At 35.0% G+C, this 20,499-nt stretch overlaps 1 protein-coding gene and 1 pseudogene across 4 annotated transcripts in view; one reads left to right on the top strand and one right to left on the bottom strand.

Annotated features, from left to right (window-relative positions):
* Positions 1-20,499, top strand: part of CTDSPL2 (CTD small phosphatase like 2) — an 88,109-nt gene that overhangs the window by 37,446 nt on the left and 30,164 nt on the right. For all 4 annotated transcript variants that reach the window (XM_019725319.2, XM_019725320.2, XM_074327825.1 and 1 more), the window contains exon 3: positions 18,893-19,031. In XM_019725319.2, the coding sequence (XP_019580878.1) occupies positions 18,893-19,031 (139 nt within the window). The remainder of the gene's footprint in view (positions 1-18,892; positions 19,032-20,499) is intronic.
* LOC109444259 (heterogeneous nuclear ribonucleoprotein A1) lies at positions 10,011-12,622 on the bottom strand (annotated as a pseudogene).

Genomic DNA, 20,499 nt, shown 5'->3' with positions numbered 1-20,499 from the left:
AAACAGAACAAATAAACAATCACTAACAGTTATTGATCAATTACTATGTGCTGTGCACTGTTCTCAGTGCGTTAAGTGCAGTAACTTCTTTAAGCCTTATAAACCATATGAAGTGGGTGCCATCATCTCTATATTACAAATGAGGAAATTGAGACACAGGGAGGTTAAATAACTTGTGCAGGGTTACTTAGCTTTAAGTGGCAACACTAATTGAAATCCAGGTACTGGATTCAGAGCTTACACTCTTAATTAATTTATTTTTTTTAATTGGGGACTATTGGGGAACAGTGTGTTTCTCCAGGGCCCATGAGCTCCAAGTTGTTGTCCTTCAATCTAGTTGTGGAGGGCGCAGCTCCGCTCCGAGTCCAGTTGCCATTTTCAGTCTTTAGTTGCAGGGGGTACAGCCCACCATCCCATGCAAGAATTGAACCGGCAACCTTGTTGTTGAGAGCTCACGCTCTAACCAGCTGAGCCATCTGGCCGCCCCTCCGGAAGCTCAGCGGCAGTTCTTTGTCTTCAGTCTAGTTGTGGAGGGTGCAGCTCACTGGCCCGTGTGGGAATCGAACCGGCAACCCTGTTATTCAGAGCTCGCGCTCTAACCAACTGAGCCATCCGGCTGCCCCCAGAGCATACACTCTTAACCACTTTGCCTTCCATCTGCTCCTCCAGTAAGCCGCAGTACTGGGATTTAAATCCATGTACATCTGACTGTGATACCTGTGCTCTTTCTCCTATACCATTCTGTCCCAAAGTAGCTCGAGATCGTCTTTATAGCATTACCTGTCTTCTGTCGGGACTGAGAATTATTCTTGATGAAAGTAAACAGGAGTTGAGTCTTCCAGTGCTGCCCGCTTTGTCATTTGTTTATAATCAGTCATCAGCTCAAAGCTTGAAGCTTATGTTTTTACAGGAAGTTTTTTCCCCCTAGTATTTTTTTTGCATATGTCATTATCTTCTATCTTTAGTCTTTCTGATTGGATCATAGACTACTTATTTCCACAAATGTCCTTTTCAAAACCAAGTTAGTTAGACAGCTCCCTGTGTTGCCACTTTGGTTTCTTTGGTACCTTTCCTTTTTCTCTTCTTTTGGACTTTTGAAGTTATGTGGCTGGAATTGAACTTTTAGATAAGGTAAGCTTTCTCTTTTGAGTTGTGCCCCTTCTAAAATATCTGACATTGCTTTCATGCCCAGCTCATGAGTCCGGTTTTTTGAAACTTGCTCTCCTTATATCAGCCTTCTTTTTTGTTTTTTTACTTTTATGATTTCTAGGACCAATGGCTACTGGTATTCTTGCCATTTGCCTATAACTGAGCCATTTTTATATATCTAACAAGTTTTAATCTGTGTTCTAGTCCTAACTGTGCATAAATTAGCCGTGAGACTATTTAGGTAATCTAAGCATAGGTTGTTCATTTATGCATATGTAAGGGGTGTGTTTTAGTTTACTAGGCCTGCCATAACAAAATACCACAAACTGGTTGGCTTAAATAATAGAAATTTATTTTCTCACAGTTCTGGAAGCTGGAATTCCCAAGATCAAGATGTCAGAAGGTTGGTTTCTTCTGAGGCCTCTCCTTGATTTGCAGATGGCCACTCTTGGCTCACTGTGTTGTCTGTGTCTTAATCTCCTCTTCTTGCAAAGACACCAGTCATATTTGGATTAGGGCCCACCCTAATGATCCCATTTTAACTTAATTACCTCTCTGAAGTCCGTCTCCTTGGTTACGTTTTGAGGTCCTAGGGGTTAGGGCTGCAATTGGTGAGTTTTTGGAGACACAATTCAGCCTGTAACAGGGTGAATGAAATCTCAGGTCTCTTTCACATCCAGATTTTATGATTCAAAGACTTAACCACTTCTCAGATTTTGGAATTAGGAACATGTCAGCAAGAGTACTCAGCAATTGTTGACATGCAGCCTTTCTGCTTTTAGCATAAGATTTCTGATACATATCTGAAGTGAAGGCTTCACAACCAAAATATATTTGTTTTATATCAGAAATCTCTTCACACCTAAATAGGTAGTTTCTAGAGTTTTCCCATAACAGAATGATACCTAAATACTGTTATGCTGTCATAGTTAAGGGTCACCAATTTCCATATGGTTATAAATCTAATGAAGTAGTGAAATCCTTACTTGATAGGTTAAATCAGTGTTTTTTTGATTTTTTAAGTATGACCTACAGAAAGAAATACATCTTTATAATACATCTATACATATGAAACAAAACTCATCCTTAATATCTTTTATATGCTCTGATTTGTCTTTTCTAGTCTTGTTTCTTATTTTCCTTTTAAAGGTGACTCTAATACTTTAAATTGATTTTATAATCCACTGATGGTTTATACCCCCTAGTTTAATAAAATGTTATTAAATGAAAACTGTTCTCTTTAACCTTTATATTAACAAGCTTCGTAGTTTTATTTGGTTGTTTTCCTCCTTCCTACCAAAGTTAAACCTCACTTGTTCATGTAAGCAAGTCCCTCTAGTTGTATTCTTTAACAGCTAGATTAATGAAGTAATTTACCATTTATTATGGAATGAAAAAAATTAGCTCAGACTGGCTGGTTAAATTTAATGATGGAGAAGATAATTTGTTTTAATTTATATTCATATTCTCTCTCCTTTCCTCCTTCCCTTTATGTACACACATACAACCTGACATACATGCATTCATTTATTCGTATATTTCCTTGCTCTTTGTTGAACTATGTATACCTAGCACCCAGATCTTAGTTTCTAAATACTATCTTTCACTAAAAGGAACAGGGCTCCTTGAAGACATATCTCATGCTAGGGCTTGGGTAGTAACAGATTATAACCTCTAGAATAAAATAGCCCGTGAGACCATAATGATACATAAATAAATAAGTGGATGGATGGATGGATGAATAAGAGAAGGAAAAGTTCTTCTCCCTCTTCCACCGTCCCACGCCCCCCATAGCTATCCAGTTAGTCAACATTTGTTAAAGAGACTTTCCTTTCCACATGAGATTAATTAGTATCTTGCTTGAAAATTAAAGGCTATATATATGTGTGGATCTATTTCTGAAACGTATTCTGTTCCATTGATCTCTCTCTATATATCTGTCTATCATTATACCCATACTACACTGTCTTTATTAGTTTAGCTTTTATAGTGAGTCTTGAAATGAGATAAAGTCCTCCAACTTTGTTCTTTTTCAAGTTTATTATTTTATATCCTTTACACTTACATATAAATTTTAGAATTACCTTGTCTATTTCTCAAATAAGCCTACTGGAATTATGATAGAAATTGTATTGAATATGTAGATCATTTAGTGAGAATGGGCATCGTAACAATATTGAATCTGCCAATTAATGGTATATCTCTTCATTAATATAGGTGTTCTTAATTTCTCCCGGTAATATAAAGGTCTTACACAACTTTCATTCGTTTTATTGTAGATATTTAATGTTTTATGATGCTGTTTTAAATGGTATACATTGAAATTTTTTGCTTTGTAGTCGTTAATATACATAAATATAACTTTTCTATGCTGACCTGGTACCATGTGAAATTGGTAAATTCACTTAATACCTGTAGCACTATTTTTTAAAAAAGATTTCAGAGGTTTTTATACATAATTATATCATTTATCAGATAATGACAGTTTTATTCTTTTCTGCTCTCTAAGCCTTTTACTTCTTGTATTGGTTATGACCTCTAGTACAATGTTCAGTGGAGGTGGTGAAAGCAAACACCTTTCTTGTTGCTGATTTTAGGGAAAAAGAGTTTGTTTACCATTAGGTATGATGTTAGCTAAATGGTTTTCATAGTTATCTTTTATTAGTTTGAGGAAGTTCCCTTCTATTCCTAGTTTGCTCAAAGTTTTTATCATGTTGAGCTTTGTCAAAGACTTTTGTACATCTGTTGAGATCTTCAGATTTTACTTTTTTATTCTTTAAATGTGGAGTAGTATATAAATTTTTTTGAATGGAAAACCAAACTTGCAAGTATTGCTGGATTTGATTGCTTTTCTTGTTTGTTTTTTTAAACATTTTTATTTCTGTGTTCATGAAGGCTTTGTTCTGTAGTTGTTTGGGTTTGTAATACTTTTAGATTTGGGGATCAGGATTATGCTGGTGTAAAAACAAGTCAAGAATTGTTCCCTCTGCTTTTTCTGAAAGAGCTTGTGTTGGCTTAGTATTATTTCATCCGTAAATAATTAGTAGAATTCACTGGTGAATTCTGGAGTGGGATTTCTGGAATGTGACTGGAATTTTCTTTGTGAGATAGCTTTTATTATAAATTTGATTTCTTTAATATATATAGGGTTGTTTCTTTTTTCATTTCTTATTTCAGCTTTGGTTATATTACATGGTTTTCAAGGAATTTGGCCATTCATCTAAGTTGTTGAATTATTTAGTGTAAAAGATTTGCAGTATTCCTGAATTAACCTAATAATGTCTGTAGGATCTCCTCTTTTCATTCCTGATGTGGATAATTTATGATTTATCTTTGTTTTGATCTGTCTTTCTAGAGTTTTATCAATTTCATTCTTTCAAAGAACCAACATGGTCTTTGCTCATTTTCTCTTTTTTGTTTGCTGTTCAATTTTACTTGTTATTTTTAATATTTTCTTGTACTCTCTGATTTACTTTTCTAGCTTCTAAACGTGGGAGCTTAGATCAGGGATCAGTAAACTTTTTCTGTAAATATTTTAAGTAAGAAATATTGAGGCATTCATATTATCTCTGTTGCAGCTACTACTCAACTTTTCCATTGTAGACGATACATGAATGAGTATGACTTTGGCCAGTGATGTTTGAATTTCATATAATTTTCATGTGTCATGAAATACTGTTCTTCTGATCCCCCCGCCCCTCACCAACCATTTAAAAATATAAAAAACATTCTTAGCTTTCTAGCCATATAAAATCAGTCAGTGTGCTGGACTTGGCTTTTGGACTGTAGTTTGCCAGCCCTTTGCTTAGATCATTAATAGTACACTTTAATTTTTTTCTAATGTTAAGTATTTAAAGCTGTGAATTTCAAAGTACTGCTTTCCCACATATTCTGATTATATTTTTATTACCATATTTTCTTTATGCTTTATTCTTTGGCCCATGGTTATTTAGAAATGTGTTGTTTAATTTCCAGGTATTTGGGCATTCCAAATATTTTCTAATTGTTAATTTCCAATTTAACATCATTGTGGTCCAGGAATATACTCTGTATGATTTCATTGCTTTGGTGTTTTTTGATACTTTCTAGAATATAGTCTGTCTTGGTGAATGTCCCATGTGTATTTGAAAATACGTGTATTTTGGAATTGTTGAGTGTGGTATTCTGTAAGTATTAATTAGATCAGGTTGGTTAATAATAGTCCAATCTCCTATGTCCTATTTTTAAACTCGTTTTATCAATTTCTAAGACAAGGGTATTAAAATCCAGCTATTCTGAATTTTTCTACTTCGCCTTTCGGTTCTGTCAGTTTTCACTTCATTTATTTTGATGCTCTTTTATTAGGTAGCATACACAGTTAATGATTGTTGGGTGTAAATTGTTCTTGTTATCACAGTGAAGTCTCTCCTCTGTAGTAATGTTATTTGCCTTGAGGTTTACTTTGCCTAGTATTGATACATCCACACAGCATTTTTGCTTAGCATTTGTGTGATATACTTTTTTCCACCCTGTCTATATACATACCCTGTTACTGATCAATGTTGCTATAGCTCGGCTAGCTCAATCGGTAGAGCATGAGACTCTTAATCTCAGGGTCTTGGGTTCCAGCCTCATGTTGGATGCCAATAATGTCGACTGGCCAAATAATTCTCCAGGTAATCCACCAAAAGAAAATGGTTTATTCGGGACAAGTAAAAGAAACAGAAACAAGGAATGCATGCACACTCATTGGCTGGTCTTGCCCACCAGCTGCCCACATGGGCAGAAAATGAGCCCAACATAGCTTCCCTTTTTGTTTGCGTCCCTGCCCCGGAGGTTACCATAGAGTTCAACAGGAAGTCAAGACTATAGAGTTAACAAGGGGCCCAGCTCCACCCATAGTCCTCCCAGCTCTATGGTTAAGCATCTTAAGATGCCAGTTCACTTTTAACACTTTATATTTAAATTTTCATGTTTCATCTATTTAATTTAATTGTTAATATGGTTGAGTTTAAAGTCTCCCATCTTGTTACTTATTCTGTATTTATCCCATTTGTCATTTGTTTCTCTGTTCTTATCCTGCCTTTTTGGTGAACTAGTTATCTTTTAGAATTCCGTTTTATCTCCTGTATTGACTTTTTAAAAATTAACTTTAATTATGTAATTGTAATTAAACACAATAAAACACACTCATCTAATGTATGTTTTCATGACTTTTAACAGATTTAAACACCCATGACCAAAAAATACCTTTACCGACATTCTCATAACATCACCCTAGACAACCACTGATCTGCTTCCTATCGTTATAGATTATATTAATCTTTTCTAGAGTTTCATATGATTATAATCATACAGTGTGTGTCCTGCTTCTTTCACTTAGCATAATTTTTTAATTCATTTTTTTCTGCATGTCTATCTGTAATTTACCTCCTCTTCCCCAGTAGTATTGTGTTATATGAGTACCTCGGTTTTCAAACGTCTCCGTTGGCGAACATTTTGGTCCACGAACGCCATAAACCTGGAAGTAAATGCTTCGGTTTTCGAACATGCCTTGGAAGTCAAACATGTCATGCGGCTTCCACTGAGTGCAAGATCCTGAGACCTAGCTGTCGGCTGTTTTCGAACATTTCAGAACTTGAACGGTCTTCCGGAACGGATTATGTTAGAAAACCGAGGTACCACTGTACCACATAGCATAATTTCTTTATCCATTTGGATTGTTTGCTTTTTGGCCGTCATGAATAAAGTTATGAATATTTCTGTTTGAGTACATGTATGGGCATATATTTAAGATTGGTATTGCTAGATCAGATATAGAAGATACATGTGGTTTTTTGTGTATGTGGTAGCTTTATTGAGCTATAATTCACATACCATAAAACTCACTGATTTAAGGTATAAATTCAGTAGCTTTTAGTTTAGTTAGTTGTGTAACCATTACCACAATCAAATTTAGACCATTTACATCATTCCCCTAAGAAACTCCATACCCTTTCACTATCACCTGTCAGCTCCTTCTTCCCTAGCCCTGAGCAATCACTAATCTGCTTTCTATCTCTATAGATTTGCCTATCCTGGACATTTCATATAAATGGAATCATACAGTATGTAGCCTTTATGTTTTGGCTTCTTTCACTTAGCGTAATATTTTCAAAGTGCATCCATGTTGCGGCATGTATCATTACATCGTTCCTTTTTATTGCCAAGTAATATTCCATTGTATCAATATACCACATTTTGATTATCAGTTCATCAGTTAGTGGACATTTGAGTTTCTACATTTTGGCTATTATGAAAAATGACTGCTGTGAATGTTCACATACCATGTTTCCCCAAAAATAAGACCTACCCAGATAATCAGCTCTAACGCATCTTTTGGAGCAAAAATTAATATAAGACCCGGTTCTATTTTACTATAAGACCTGGTCTCATTTTACTTATATTACTATAAGACAGGGTGTTCTATATAGTAATATAAGACCTGGTCTTATATAATGTAATATAACAAGACTGGGTATAATAATAATATAATATAATATAATTAATATAATATAATATAATATAATATAATATAATATAATATAATAATATATAACCGGGTCTTATATTCATTTTTGCTCCAAAAGACGCATTGGAGCTGATTGTCCGGCTAGGTCTTGTTTTCGGGGAAACACGATATATACGTTTTTATGTGGACATCTATTTTCATTTCTCTTGAGTGTATACCTAGAAGTCGAATTGCTGGGTCATATGATAACTCTTTGTTTAGCTTTTTAGGGAACTGCATTTTAGAGTCCCACCAGAAAATATGGGCGTTCTAATTTCTCTACATCCTCATCAATACTTGTTATTATCTGTCTTTTTTAATTTTAACCATCCTGGTGTTTGTGAAATGGCAACTCACTGTGATTTTGATAACATTTCCCTAATGATTGATGACACTGAACATCTTTTCATGAGCTTCTTAGCCAGGTGTTTATCTTCTTTGGAGAAATGTCTATTTAAGTCCTTTACCCATTTTTAAATTGGGTTGTAAGAGTCCTTTATACATTTTAGATACAAATCTCTTACTAGATTTGCAAATATTTTCTCCCATTCTGTGTACCCCTTTGAAGCACAAAAGTTTTTAATTCTGATGAAGTCCAATTGTTTAATTTTGTTGCTTGTGTTTTTGATGTCATATCCAAGTAACCATTGCCAAATTCAAGGTGATGAAGATTTAGCCCTAGGTTTTTTTATAAGCATTTTATAGTTTTAGTTATTATATTTAGTTTTTCTGTCTATCTGAATTAATTTTTGTAGATGGTGTGAGGTAAGGGTCCAACTTTATTGGTCCCAGCACTATTTGTTGACTCTTTAACTTTTAAGAAACTGCCCAGCTGTTTTCCAAAATATTCATACCATTTTACATTCTATCTAGCAATGTCTGATAGTTTCAGTTACCCACATCCTTACCAAGTCTTTTTAACTTTAACTTCAACCTCTCTACAGGGGTAAGTGGTATCTCCTTGTATTTCTATTTTGCATTTCCCTGATGATTAATTAGGTTGAGTATTTTTTCGTGTTTGTTGGCCATGTGTGGATCTTCTTTTGTGAACTGTCAAATTAAAATTTTTCTCCATTTGAGGGAATGGCTTTTTAACTTTTCTCTTACAGTTTCGTTAGTAGTCCCTCTTAAGCAAGTGGTTCTTAAAGTTTTTGCTCTTAGGATCCTTTACTTCTTAGAAATATTGGAAACCCTAAAGAACATTTATGTGAGTTGTATATATCAATATATCTCATTGGACATTAAAACTGAGGAATTTGAAAATATTCATTCGTAATTATAAATCCACTACACATTAATACAAACATAACTGTTTTCTAAAAACAAAAAGGAAATTAGTGGGAAGCATGACATTTACAGTTTTGCAAATCTCCTTAATGGTGGCTTCATAGAAGGTAGTTTGTTGTTATTGTTGAAGCATGAAAACAACAACATGTATTTTGAAAATGGAAAAGTATTTTAATGTCCTTTTTAAATAATTGCAAATACTGTGTTGATATTACTCCAAAACTTGACAACAATGTAGTTTTTTAGGTTCCTGTTCCAAGATTGAATTTGAAAGCTCTGCTTTCTGATCTTTTTGTTGGTCTATCTTGCACTTGGAGTGGATCTTTTTCCGATGTATGGTTTTGTAACATCATGCACTGGTTATTTGGAAAGAACTGGTTCACTGAATTGTGCAGATCTTCCATGTGTTTACATACTGACAAATTTTATTCAATATTTAAACATCACATTTGTGAGCATCCCCACTGATCTCAACAGAACAGTCTTTTAAGTATTGGGAAGCTGTCAAGCTCATGATTCTGGGTTCAACTTTTCTAAAATTCCAGTTTTTGCTTGAAAACTCAAATTTTATTGTTGGCAATAAAAACCGTCAGTTTTCTTAAAGTGACAGGCTTGCTTTGTTCAATTTTCAGAAAATACCTACTTCCAGTAAAAATAATTTTCCATCAGAAAAAGTAATCTAATTCAGGTTACAGCTCAGTCACTCACTTTTCCCCAACACAATTGTGGAAGCACAAATTTACAGTAGAAGTACTTTGTATATACTTCCCATCTCATCATACAGAATGATAACACATATTTAAGGGTTGAGATTTAATTAATTTTACAGCTTCATCAAGGACATTCTTAAGTAGAATCAGCTTTTTTCCCTCCTCTGCAAGTGCATGGCAGTGAAAAGCACAATAACTATTGCGTGTCAGTGCCTTGATTTGCTAAGGTGGTAGTAGTTATATCCATCACAGTTGTGCTTTTGCACAATTAGCGCAAATGTCAGCACAAGTTATTCCAGGATAAAATGAGATGCAAAAAAAATATGTACCATTTGTGTTTGTTACCATGCATTCACAGTGAAGAAGATCTTTGATGATTAAAAGATCTTTGGTGATTAGTTGATGCTAGAACCAGATAAAAACAGTCAAAACAGAAAGTTCAGCCACATCTGTAAGGCAGAAGTAGTTCTGCAAACCAGATTTTAAATCATTTTTTGTATTTGCAGATACTTTTTTTTTAAAAGACATATTTATTCAGCGTCATGATAAGACTATTACATTTAGCAATCAAGAGCATGGGTGCAAAAAAATTCTAGTTAAAACCCTTTGTTGGAATGCTTTTTACACTTTCCACATAACAGAAACTGAAATAACCTGTTACATAATTAGTAACAAATGCAGTTCTCCAGGTTTTTGTCCATACACAGGATTGTTGTCTAAAACATGTCTTCTTTGTAGCAGCTAGGCCTTGCCACCACTGTGCTTGGCTGAGTTCACAAATCTCTTGCTACCTGTAGTTTCTCTGTCATTTCTCTGGCTCTCCTCTCCTGCTAAGCTTTGTTTCCTGGCAGTAATTAAAACCTTCTGCCACTGCCATAGCTTCTGCTGCTGCTGGAACCACCAGAGCGGCCTTGGTTTCGTGGTTTGGCAAAGTATTGGCCTCCACCACCATAGGGGCCAGAGCTTTTGCCGCTAAAATTTCCTCCTTCCATGGGTCCAAAATTTGAAGATAAATTGTTATAATTGTCAAAATCATTGTAGCTCCACCTCCTCCAAAATTGCTTTCATCATTACTAAATCCATTATAACCATTCCCACTGCCACCATATTTTCCACCACCACGACTGCCACCAAAGTCACCTCAACCACTGATGTTTCCTCCGTGACCAAAGTTGTCACTCCCACCAAAACCACCTCCACAACCACCACCGAAGTTTCCAGAACCACTTTGACCTCTGACTGGATGAAGCACTAGCCATTTCTTGCTTAGATAGGGCTTTCCTTACTTCCCCGTTGTGGCCATTCACAGTGTGGTATTTCTGAATGACAGGCTTGTCTACAGAGTCACGGTCATCAAAGGTTACAAAAGCCAAGCCTCTCTTCTTGCCACTGCTTCAGTCAGTCATGATTTCAATCACTTCAATTTTCCCACACTATTCAAAATCATCTCTTTGGTGATATTCTTCAGTGTCTTCTTTAATACCATCAGCAAAAATCTTTTCCACAGTGCAGTGGACACCAGGTGTTTGAGAATCTTCTCTTGAGCAGCCCTCTTTGGTCCCACAACTCTTCCCTCCTCCTTGTGTGGCCTTGCCTTCATGGTTGCACTCACCTCTTCCATGGCGGCATAGATGACAAACCCAAAGCCTCTGGAGCGCTTGGTGTTTGGATACTTCATCACCACACAGTCTGGGAGTGTTCCCCATTGTTCAGAATGGCTCCTCCAACTCTCATCGGTTGTTTCAAAGCTCAAACCTCCCATGAAGAGCTTCTGCAGCTGTTCGGGCTCTTTGTGAGACTCTTGAGTTAGACATGATGACTGCAGGAGGGGAGATTTGAACCATGCTTAACTTGGCAGTGTCCATGGACAGAAAGGCTGCAGATAAGTCTTTAATTCAGTAATTTATTTTATCATTAGAAACTGGAAGTGCCTGTTTCTTTTACTGACTTTTTACCCAGCAGGCTTTCAGCACTACCTGCTGTAAAAGAGTTTATTTTATAAGTCTCTCAGATATTATGTGCACTTTTTCAACTGATGCAATATAACTTTCTCTTTAAGATACTTCATTGGCTTTTTTATTTTTAGTTTGAAAAGCTGTAACAATTTTGCCTTTTAAAGAACTCATCATGTGTATATTTAAAAATATCCTTTTTAAAAAAATGCTGAATGATCTCAAATGACAGTACAACTGAATTGTCACCATAATTCAATTTCAGTATGTTCTGTTGCATAAGACACAATAGGACTACTTAGGCAGCCAAAGGGAAAATAGGTTTATCATATTTTCATTTGTAATTCGTAATATACAATTCCATCCAGTTTCTTTGGAATACATTTGCCCTTTTTGTGATAAGAGAATTCTAATATATCAGTTTAATCCTTTCATCAGTACATCAGTGGATTTAAATCACAAATCATCTAATCTCCCTTTTTAAATTTAATGGCCTATTTACTAGAAAGTTACAAATTTTCTTTTAAAATATTAAATTCTAAAATAGCTTTTAGATAAAATTTTAAAAACCAAATTTAATATTGCAAAACAACAAGAGTACTCTTACTGTGTTTCTACATATATAGAAAAACTTGGAGATTTCAAGATAATAATTTACTGGATCATAATGAGGCTAAAGAGATTATAGCAAGTATAACTATTGAACATAGCTAGTAAGAGCACAGTAGAAGTACTGAACATAAAGATCTTCTATATTTACTCATATATTTGCCTTAGTGGTCATTCCTTACTGCAAATTTAGGGTCCCATCTGGTATTATTTATTTTATGCCTGAAGAACTTCACTTAGTATTTCTTGTGTAGATCAGCTGAAAATGAATTCTGTCAACTTTTCTGTCTTAGAATGTCTTTAAAGTGAACTATTAAAAAAACTTTGTACATATCTCTTACCAGTTTTTTATAGTTTATGTTGATACATTCTGAGCCTGTAGTCATCCCATACTATCTTTTAGTCCTCATTTGTTTTAGTTATATAGGTTCTACATATGTTCCATATGTTTAATGGTTATCCTCAGTCCTCATGAGATTGTAGTCATTTTTATGTCTAAAGCTCATTTTCTAGTAGATGCCACAGAAAGCATTCTTGGGGAAAATATTCTGAGTTCTTGCTTGTTGCTAAAGTGCCCTTTATGCTTGAAAATCAGTTTTGCTGCATGTAAAATTTTTGGCTCACATTTTCTCTTGATTATTTTAAATGTTATTTCATTTTATTCTGACATAAAAAGTATTGCTGTCAAAGTTTGATCATCTTAATTTTTCCCTTTATAAATAAAGTGACTTTGCCTTGTTCTCCTAAGGATTTTTTTCTTTAAATTCTGTTAAATTTAGGATGTATCTGTTTTTCTGCGTTGATGGTTTTAGTTAAAAAAACAGTTAGCTCAGTTGTTTAGAGCATGGTGCTAAGAACGCCAAGGTTGCTGGTTCAATCCCCACATGGGCCACTGTGAGCTGTGCCCTCCTTATAAAAAATAAATAAATAAAAACAACAAAAAATCAACCCAGAAAAAGTTTTAGTACTTTTTCATGTAATTTCAAATCTTTTATTTGAGGAAATTTTTCTAATATTTGTTCTGTTGCCATGTTTTTGCTTTGGTTTCCTTCAAGGACTACTGTTTTCTGTCTGTTGGATCTTCTTTGTCTATCTTGCAGTATTTGTCAACATTTTGATGTCTTAAATTTTTTTCCCCGTTTTACCTTGTATTTCTCTTAAAGGCATAATCTATTGTTTACTCACTTTTGTGTCCATTCTATTTCAGTCTTTATTTCTGAAATGATTTTTTTCTTTTATTTCTAATTATTTTCTTCTGTCTCTTCATTTCTGAGTTTTCTTAACTCTGATGTATGTCTCATCATTTTCTTAATTTCTTGTTTTGCTTTGAAATAGAAAGTTCTCGTTTTGATCTATTCTCCATGCATGTTTTTCTGACTTTTTTTAATCTATAGAGGTCATTTGACTTCTTGTGTGTTTTATTGTAATTTTTATTTGGGATTTGACATGTACTTTCTTGTTGCTCATTTTTATGTGAGATTGGTTTTTCTGAATTTTTAGAGAGTTTTGTGGTTCAAAGTATCTTTTCAATTAGGTTTGTTGTTTTTATGTGGTGTTAAAAAATTTAATGATTGCTTTTTCAGTTTTCCTGTCACTTTACCCCTACCCCATGTTTATCTGGAACTTCTTTTTCTCCTTTCCTGTGATTTTCTTAATTCAATTTTGATTCCATTCCCAGCAATTTTCCCCCGTGTGGAGCCCTACTGTAGAAGGGAGCCATAGTCAGTCAATTTCAAGAGTTCATAAAAGCTAAACTTGCTCCTGTTTCACTCTCACCATTGACCCCTTTGCTATTGGATTGGAGAGCAACTTCCTCTCTTCTCATCTGCTGTCATCAAGTTGGCCTGCTATACTTTCAATTGAATACCTGCCTGTTAGCTATTTTGGGCTACTCGTGTTCTCAGACGTGTTGCTGTACATCTTGTTGCATCCTTTTGATTTCTTCTGCAGTGGTGCATGTGGGCCTTCAGGTGTTGTGGTTGTTGGTTTGTCCTCCATGTGGAGTTTGGGGCAGACACCTTATTTGCTGATTTTGTTCTAAATTTGTCCTTGGGTTTTTGTTGCCTCTCTAGTTCTCTGTATTTCCTTTGGGATTCAGAGATTTAAGAAAACCACCTTCCCAAGATTTTCCACTTAAAAGAGACAATTTTGAAAAATACAGATTCCAGAGAAGACATTGTAAGGTTATTAAAGTTACTAAAACAGCATGTGTAGTAATGTAGAAATCCTGTTTTTCCTAATTCTTCTTCTAAAAATCATATCATGTCCAAAAATGTCCCTGAAGTGTGTATAGTTGAATATTTAAGAAAGACTAGGATTGGGTGACGAATTCTCTTTCAGAATTGGATCATCATCAGACATTTGAATACATTATTCTAAAAAATAGGATTTTTATCAGTGCGGAACCTTACGTAACCTTGATCTTAATAGCTTCTGCTTCCTTCTCTTTAGAGATGTAAGCTAAGGTATTTGAATGTATTCTGAATTGACCATAATACAGTGTGTTCTGGTACAATATGTGGTGCCTCCACAATATCAGTTAGCTTATACACTGTTGGTAATCAGGGGAATAGTGTCAGTGTAATATGGGTTGTATGTTGGTTTATACGTGATTTTTCCTAAATTGGATAGGGGGATCCTAAATAATGGGAATTGAATTTTATACTTCATAAGGGAAGTTCAGCTCCTACAGAGCCTAAGGCACCCCCAAACCCCACACATAGACTTTTAAATTAAAAATGATAACCTGCAGTGGGGGTGTCCTCCCTGAGATGTACAGCCTGGCCTAGCAGGAACTCTTCTCAGGTGGCAGCTGCATTGTCATAGCAGCCCTATTAAAGCTTTATTTATCAGCTCCCATAAGCCTTTGTTTCTACTTTTTTTTTAAATACCTTTTATTAAGCTTTGAAGTAGCATTTCAGCTGCTCCTCGCTGCCTGACTGGGGTGTCCAAATTATCTCCGGAGGTCCCAGTCATTATTTTTGTTAGTGCTGTGGTTATAGAGTTATAGGGGTATTGACTGATCTGCCCCAATGTTCCCCTCTCTACTCTCCTGGTCCCATTTTTTTTCCCTACCATAAATCTTGATATTTTTAGTATTGCAGAATGTAAGGTTTCAGAAATGTATGTATTTATATTATACCAGGTAAACTTCCTTAAGAGGATGCTGGAACTTAGTGTAGTTAAGGTTTTGTGGCACTATTTCTATTTTTGAAGGACTTTATAAAGAGACCCCCTATATTTTGCAGTAATGGAGATCCCATATTTGAGATATGAGGCTTCCAGTTCATTTTAAAATACAGGGGAATGCTAAGCAGTAAAAATTAGAGGAATTTTGTTTTGAATCACTGAGGCATTTTGTGCTATATAGTAGTCCACCCTTAGCCACAGGGGATACGTTCCAAGACCCCCGGTGGATGCCTGAAACTGTGGGTAGTGCTGAACCGTATATATACTATGATTTTCCCTATATATACCGTATATATACTATGATTTTCCAGCTAGGTCTTATTTTCTGGGAAACACGGTATAGGCCAGTATTACAGTAAATATAAGAAAATTGCTCGTGTGGTAGATGACTCTAGAAGGTTTACAATGAGAAAAATAGATGGAGAAAAATCAGCTAATTGGAGTATATACTCTCTTAGTCAATAATACTATAAAAATAGTATAAACTGGTCATATGTGGGTTTGCCCCATATAAGGAAATGAATAGATAGCTTTGATAACCTATGATAAAGTTTAATTTATAAATTAGGCACAGTAAGAGATTAACAACAATAGCTAGCAATAAAATAGAACAGTTATAACAATATACTGTAATAAGTTATATGCATGTGGCCTCTCAAAATATTGTACTGTACTCACCCTTCATGTGATGATGTGAGATAGATAATAAGTGCCTGTGTGATAAGGTGAAGTGAGGTGAATGACACTGGCATTGTGACATAGCATTGGGTTTTATAAGGGTTTCTTGAACACAAGCACTGCAATACCAGGACAGTGATCCAGTAACTGAGACAGCTACTGAGTGACTAACAGATGGGCCAGTATACAGCATAGATCTAACTTGACATGTTTATTTTCTGTTTTTAAAAGCATATTCAATCTTTAGAAAATGCATAATAGTATGAGGTATGATCAAAAATATGGTGAATGTTTAAATTAATTTATTACAGTAAAAGACACATTGCCATTAATCTCCCTCAAAATACCTCCCCTCGCTTTGAACACACTTATCCCATCATTCTTGCCACTTTCTGAAATAGTTCTGGAAGTCCTCTTTCAGGAGTGTCTTTAGTTGCACTGTTGTGGCTGCCTCGGTGTCCTGAATCGATTCTAAACTTTTACCTTTCATGGTCATTTTGACTTTGAGAAAGAGCCAGAAGTTGCATGGTGCCAGATCCGATGAATAAGGTGGATGAGGATACACCATAATGTTTTTATTTGACAGAAATTGACGTACCAGAAGCGATGTGTGATAGTCTTTCAGTTGTAATCATAAAATATGGTGAATGCTGCTGCCAAGTGCCATCCAATGGAAAGGCAGGGATCTTCAATAAGGGAAGCGACATGTCGAAACTTAGTGACAGTGTGTGAAAAGTTTCAACTTGTTCGGGTGCAGTCAGTCAGTGTGAGCTACGGTTGAGAGAATGTGTTTTAAAGTGTGCCATAAATCATCCTCCATCATGACAACTCTCCTTGTCACACATCACTTCTGGTATACAGCAATTTCTGTCAAATAAAAACATTACAGTGTGTCTTCATCTACTTTATTCATGGGATCTGGCACTGTGTGACTTCTGGCTCTTCCCCAAAGTCAGAATGATTCAGGACATCGAGGCAGCCACAACAGCGCAACTAAAGACACTTAAGAAAGAGGACTTCCAGAACTGCTTCAGAAAGTGGCAAGAACAATGGGATAAATAGGTTTGAAGCAAGGGGGAGTATTTTGAAGGGGATTAACGGTTATGTGTCTTACTATATAATAAACGTTTTTTATTTAAACATTCATCGTATCGTTTGGTCACACCTCGTATATTATTTGCTGTGGTGTAAAAGCACCAAATATAAAATAGTAGACAAGTTATTCCTGTTGAATAAGGATGTTGATTATATGTGTAAATTATACATAAAGATTTTAAAATCTAGTCCTTATCCAAAGATTTCAAGTAGTCTCATTAAAACAAGGAATTACCGTGTTTCCCCAAAAATAAGACCTAGCTGGACAAGCAGCTCTAATGCATCTTTTGGAGCAAAAATTAATGTAAAATTCGGTCATATATAAGACCCGGTCTTAGATTTTACTGTAAGACTGGGTCTTATATTAATTTTTGCTCCAAAAGACGCATTGATTCAGCTAGGTGTTATTTTCGGGGAAACACGGTATAGGCCAGTATTACAGTAAATATAAGAAAATTGTTCGTGTGGTAGATGACTCTAGAAGTTTTACAATGAGAAAAATAGATGGAGAAAAATCAGCTAATTGCTTGGAGTATATACTCTCTTAGTCAATAATACTATAAAAATAGTATAAACTGGTCATATGTGGGTTTACCCCATATAAGGAAATGAATAGAGAGCTTTGTTAAGAGTATCCTCCTTAGTACTAATTTAGGCCTTTAAAGAATTGAGGTTGACATTGGGGGGTGTGGCACTGGCAGGCCCTATAATTTTTTGTCATTTTTGGTAATAAGTGATATGCCAGCAAATTCCAGTAAGGTTCTCTCTCTTCCCCTCAGTGCTCATGAAGCGACCTCTGTTCTTTCAGGCAATTCTAGGAATAAGGGGAAATTGCTGAAAATTCAGAGCACATTGTATAATCAGTTATTTCAATGGCATGGAAATTGAATGGATCTTGGGGAAAGGATCTGAATTGCATTAATAACTACTCTTTAATGACACTCACATTTTTCCTGTATTTTCTACCAATGTTAGATATTAATTCAGTTTGTTTCTCCTGGATTTGAAAAAGGGGAGATATATCATACCGCATCAATTCTTTTTTCTTTTGAGATATAATTGATGTATATTAAGTATATAATGTAACGATTTGATATTTGTATGTATTGCAAAGTGATCACAATGTCTAGTTAACATTAATCAACATACATAGTTCCAGAGTTTTTTTCCCTTGTGTTGAGAATGTTAAAGATTTACTCTCTTCGCAACTTTCAAATATGTGATACAGTATTATTAACTATACTCACCATGCTGTACATTACATCTTCATGACTTATTATTTTATTACTTGAGTTTTGTACCTTCACCCATTTCTCCCACCTCTGGCAACCACCACCAATCTGTTCTCTGTTTTGTTTGTTTAATTTTAGATTTCATATACAAGTGAGATCATACAGTATTTGTCTTTCTCTGTCTGACTTATTTCACTTAGTATAATGTAGTATAATGCCCTCAAAGTCCATCCATGTTGTCACAAATGGCAAGATTTCATTCTTTTCTTATGACTGCATATATATATATATACCATATTTTCTTTATTCATTCATCAATCATTGGACCCTTAGGTTGTTTCCATATGTTAGCTGTTGTAAATGATGCTGCAATGGGATGCATATCAAATTTTATTATTTTAAAAGTGTAACCTGTAAGGCAGAAAGACTGCTCAATGCATGTTTTTCCTTTTATATCTTAAGGAAGAGAGAGAAAATCCTTCGAAACGGAGTAGAATTGAACGCGATATAGATAATAATCTGATCACATCAACACCAAGAGCAGGAGAAAAACCTAACAAACAGATATCTCGAGTAAGGCGGAAAAGTCAAGTAAATGGAGGTTTGTTAATATTTAGATACTGTTTTATTAGGTATAAGCAGAGATCTCACCTGATGTGTTTCTTTTCTGTTTTTAAAAATCTACTTTGAGCAATTTCTGCCTTGTTTTTGTAATCTTTATAGTAAATATTAATAGCAAGAAGTGAAATAAAAATTTACCTAATATAAATCTACCTTTTTGAATTAAAATGACAAAGGCAGAGCAACTAGCTTTATACTATTTACCATGAACGTGTAAATGGAGCAACATTTTTGGCTTCTGATGAACTCATTTCTTAAAATAATAATAGTTGTGACTTAATTTGTACATGTACAGATTTGAAGTATGTACTTAATATGTACAAAGAATTTGTTTCTCTATCATAGAATTTCAGAGCTCAGAGAGGGCTTAGATCATTCAGGCCAGTTATTCTCAACTAGGAGTGGTTTTGTCCCCCAGGGGAGATTTGTCAATGCCTGGAGACCTTTTTGGTTGTCACAATCTGTTGGGGTTGCTACTCATATCTCGCAGTGGAGGTCAGGGATGCTGCTAAACATCCTACAATGCACAGGCCATCTTCCCACAACAAAGAATTATCCAGCCCAGAAGTCAATAGTGTTGCTGTTGATAAACCCTGTTCAGGTCAATATCTGATATGGCTGTGAAGCTCCTCAAAGTTAAAAAGAAGGAGAAAACAAGAACATGCAGAGAAAGCTATAAAGAACAACACTTAAGAACATGGCATACTGCCTTTTAAGCAATGTTATTATAAACACGACAGCAATAAAAATTTCTTACATCTTTCTCCTCAATGCAGTGTTGTATCTCTTATCGTTAGAATTCACGTTAGGGAGAAAAGGGATAAAGGAACAAGTTATTAAAAGACTTATAGCAAAGAAGGAAAGAAATGAGGTAGATACCAAGTAACGTTGTAAATGGTTAAGGATGATTAATCAAAACATTTGTTTGAATTTATTTTTATTGTATATTTTCCAAAAACCCATGAAAAATTTTTATTCACTAGAAATTAAACAACTGGTTATTCTTCCTAACCACTTTGAAATGGTACCTCAATATCCATAAGTAATTTTTGATACTGCTATCCATAGTCTTCTGCTTCAATAAAGCTATGTTCCCTCTATTTATTTCATTAGAAATAGATTGGAGGTTAGGTTTTATGAAGTAGGCAGCATCCCAAAATGTAAATAAAGACAAAATTTTGCATTTGTGTTTTTAATATTGTCACTTGCTTGCTTTAGTTACAAAGAATTTATTTCATTCTGTTACCCTGTGTTGATTAGAAACCTTTCAGTCTGTAATTCTAGATGTAAATCTATAGTTGACCCTTTAACAACGTGGGGCCCAGACCCCTTGCACAGTCCAAAAATCCACACATAACTTTGACTCCCCCAAAACTTCCGTTGTCCTTTGGTATCTGCAGGGATTGGTTTCGGACCCATGTGGATATACCAAAATCCACAGATGCTCA

This window comes from Rhinolophus sinicus, linkage group LG03, assembly GCF_036562045.2.
Source record: "Rhinolophus sinicus isolate RSC01 linkage group LG03, ASM3656204v1, whole genome shotgun sequence".
Lineage (NCBI taxonomy): Eukaryota > Metazoa > Chordata > Mammalia > Chiroptera > Rhinolophidae > Rhinolophus > Rhinolophus sinicus.
Note: the sequence above shows the minus strand (reverse complement) of the source record. Positions and strands in the feature narration are given on the sequence as shown.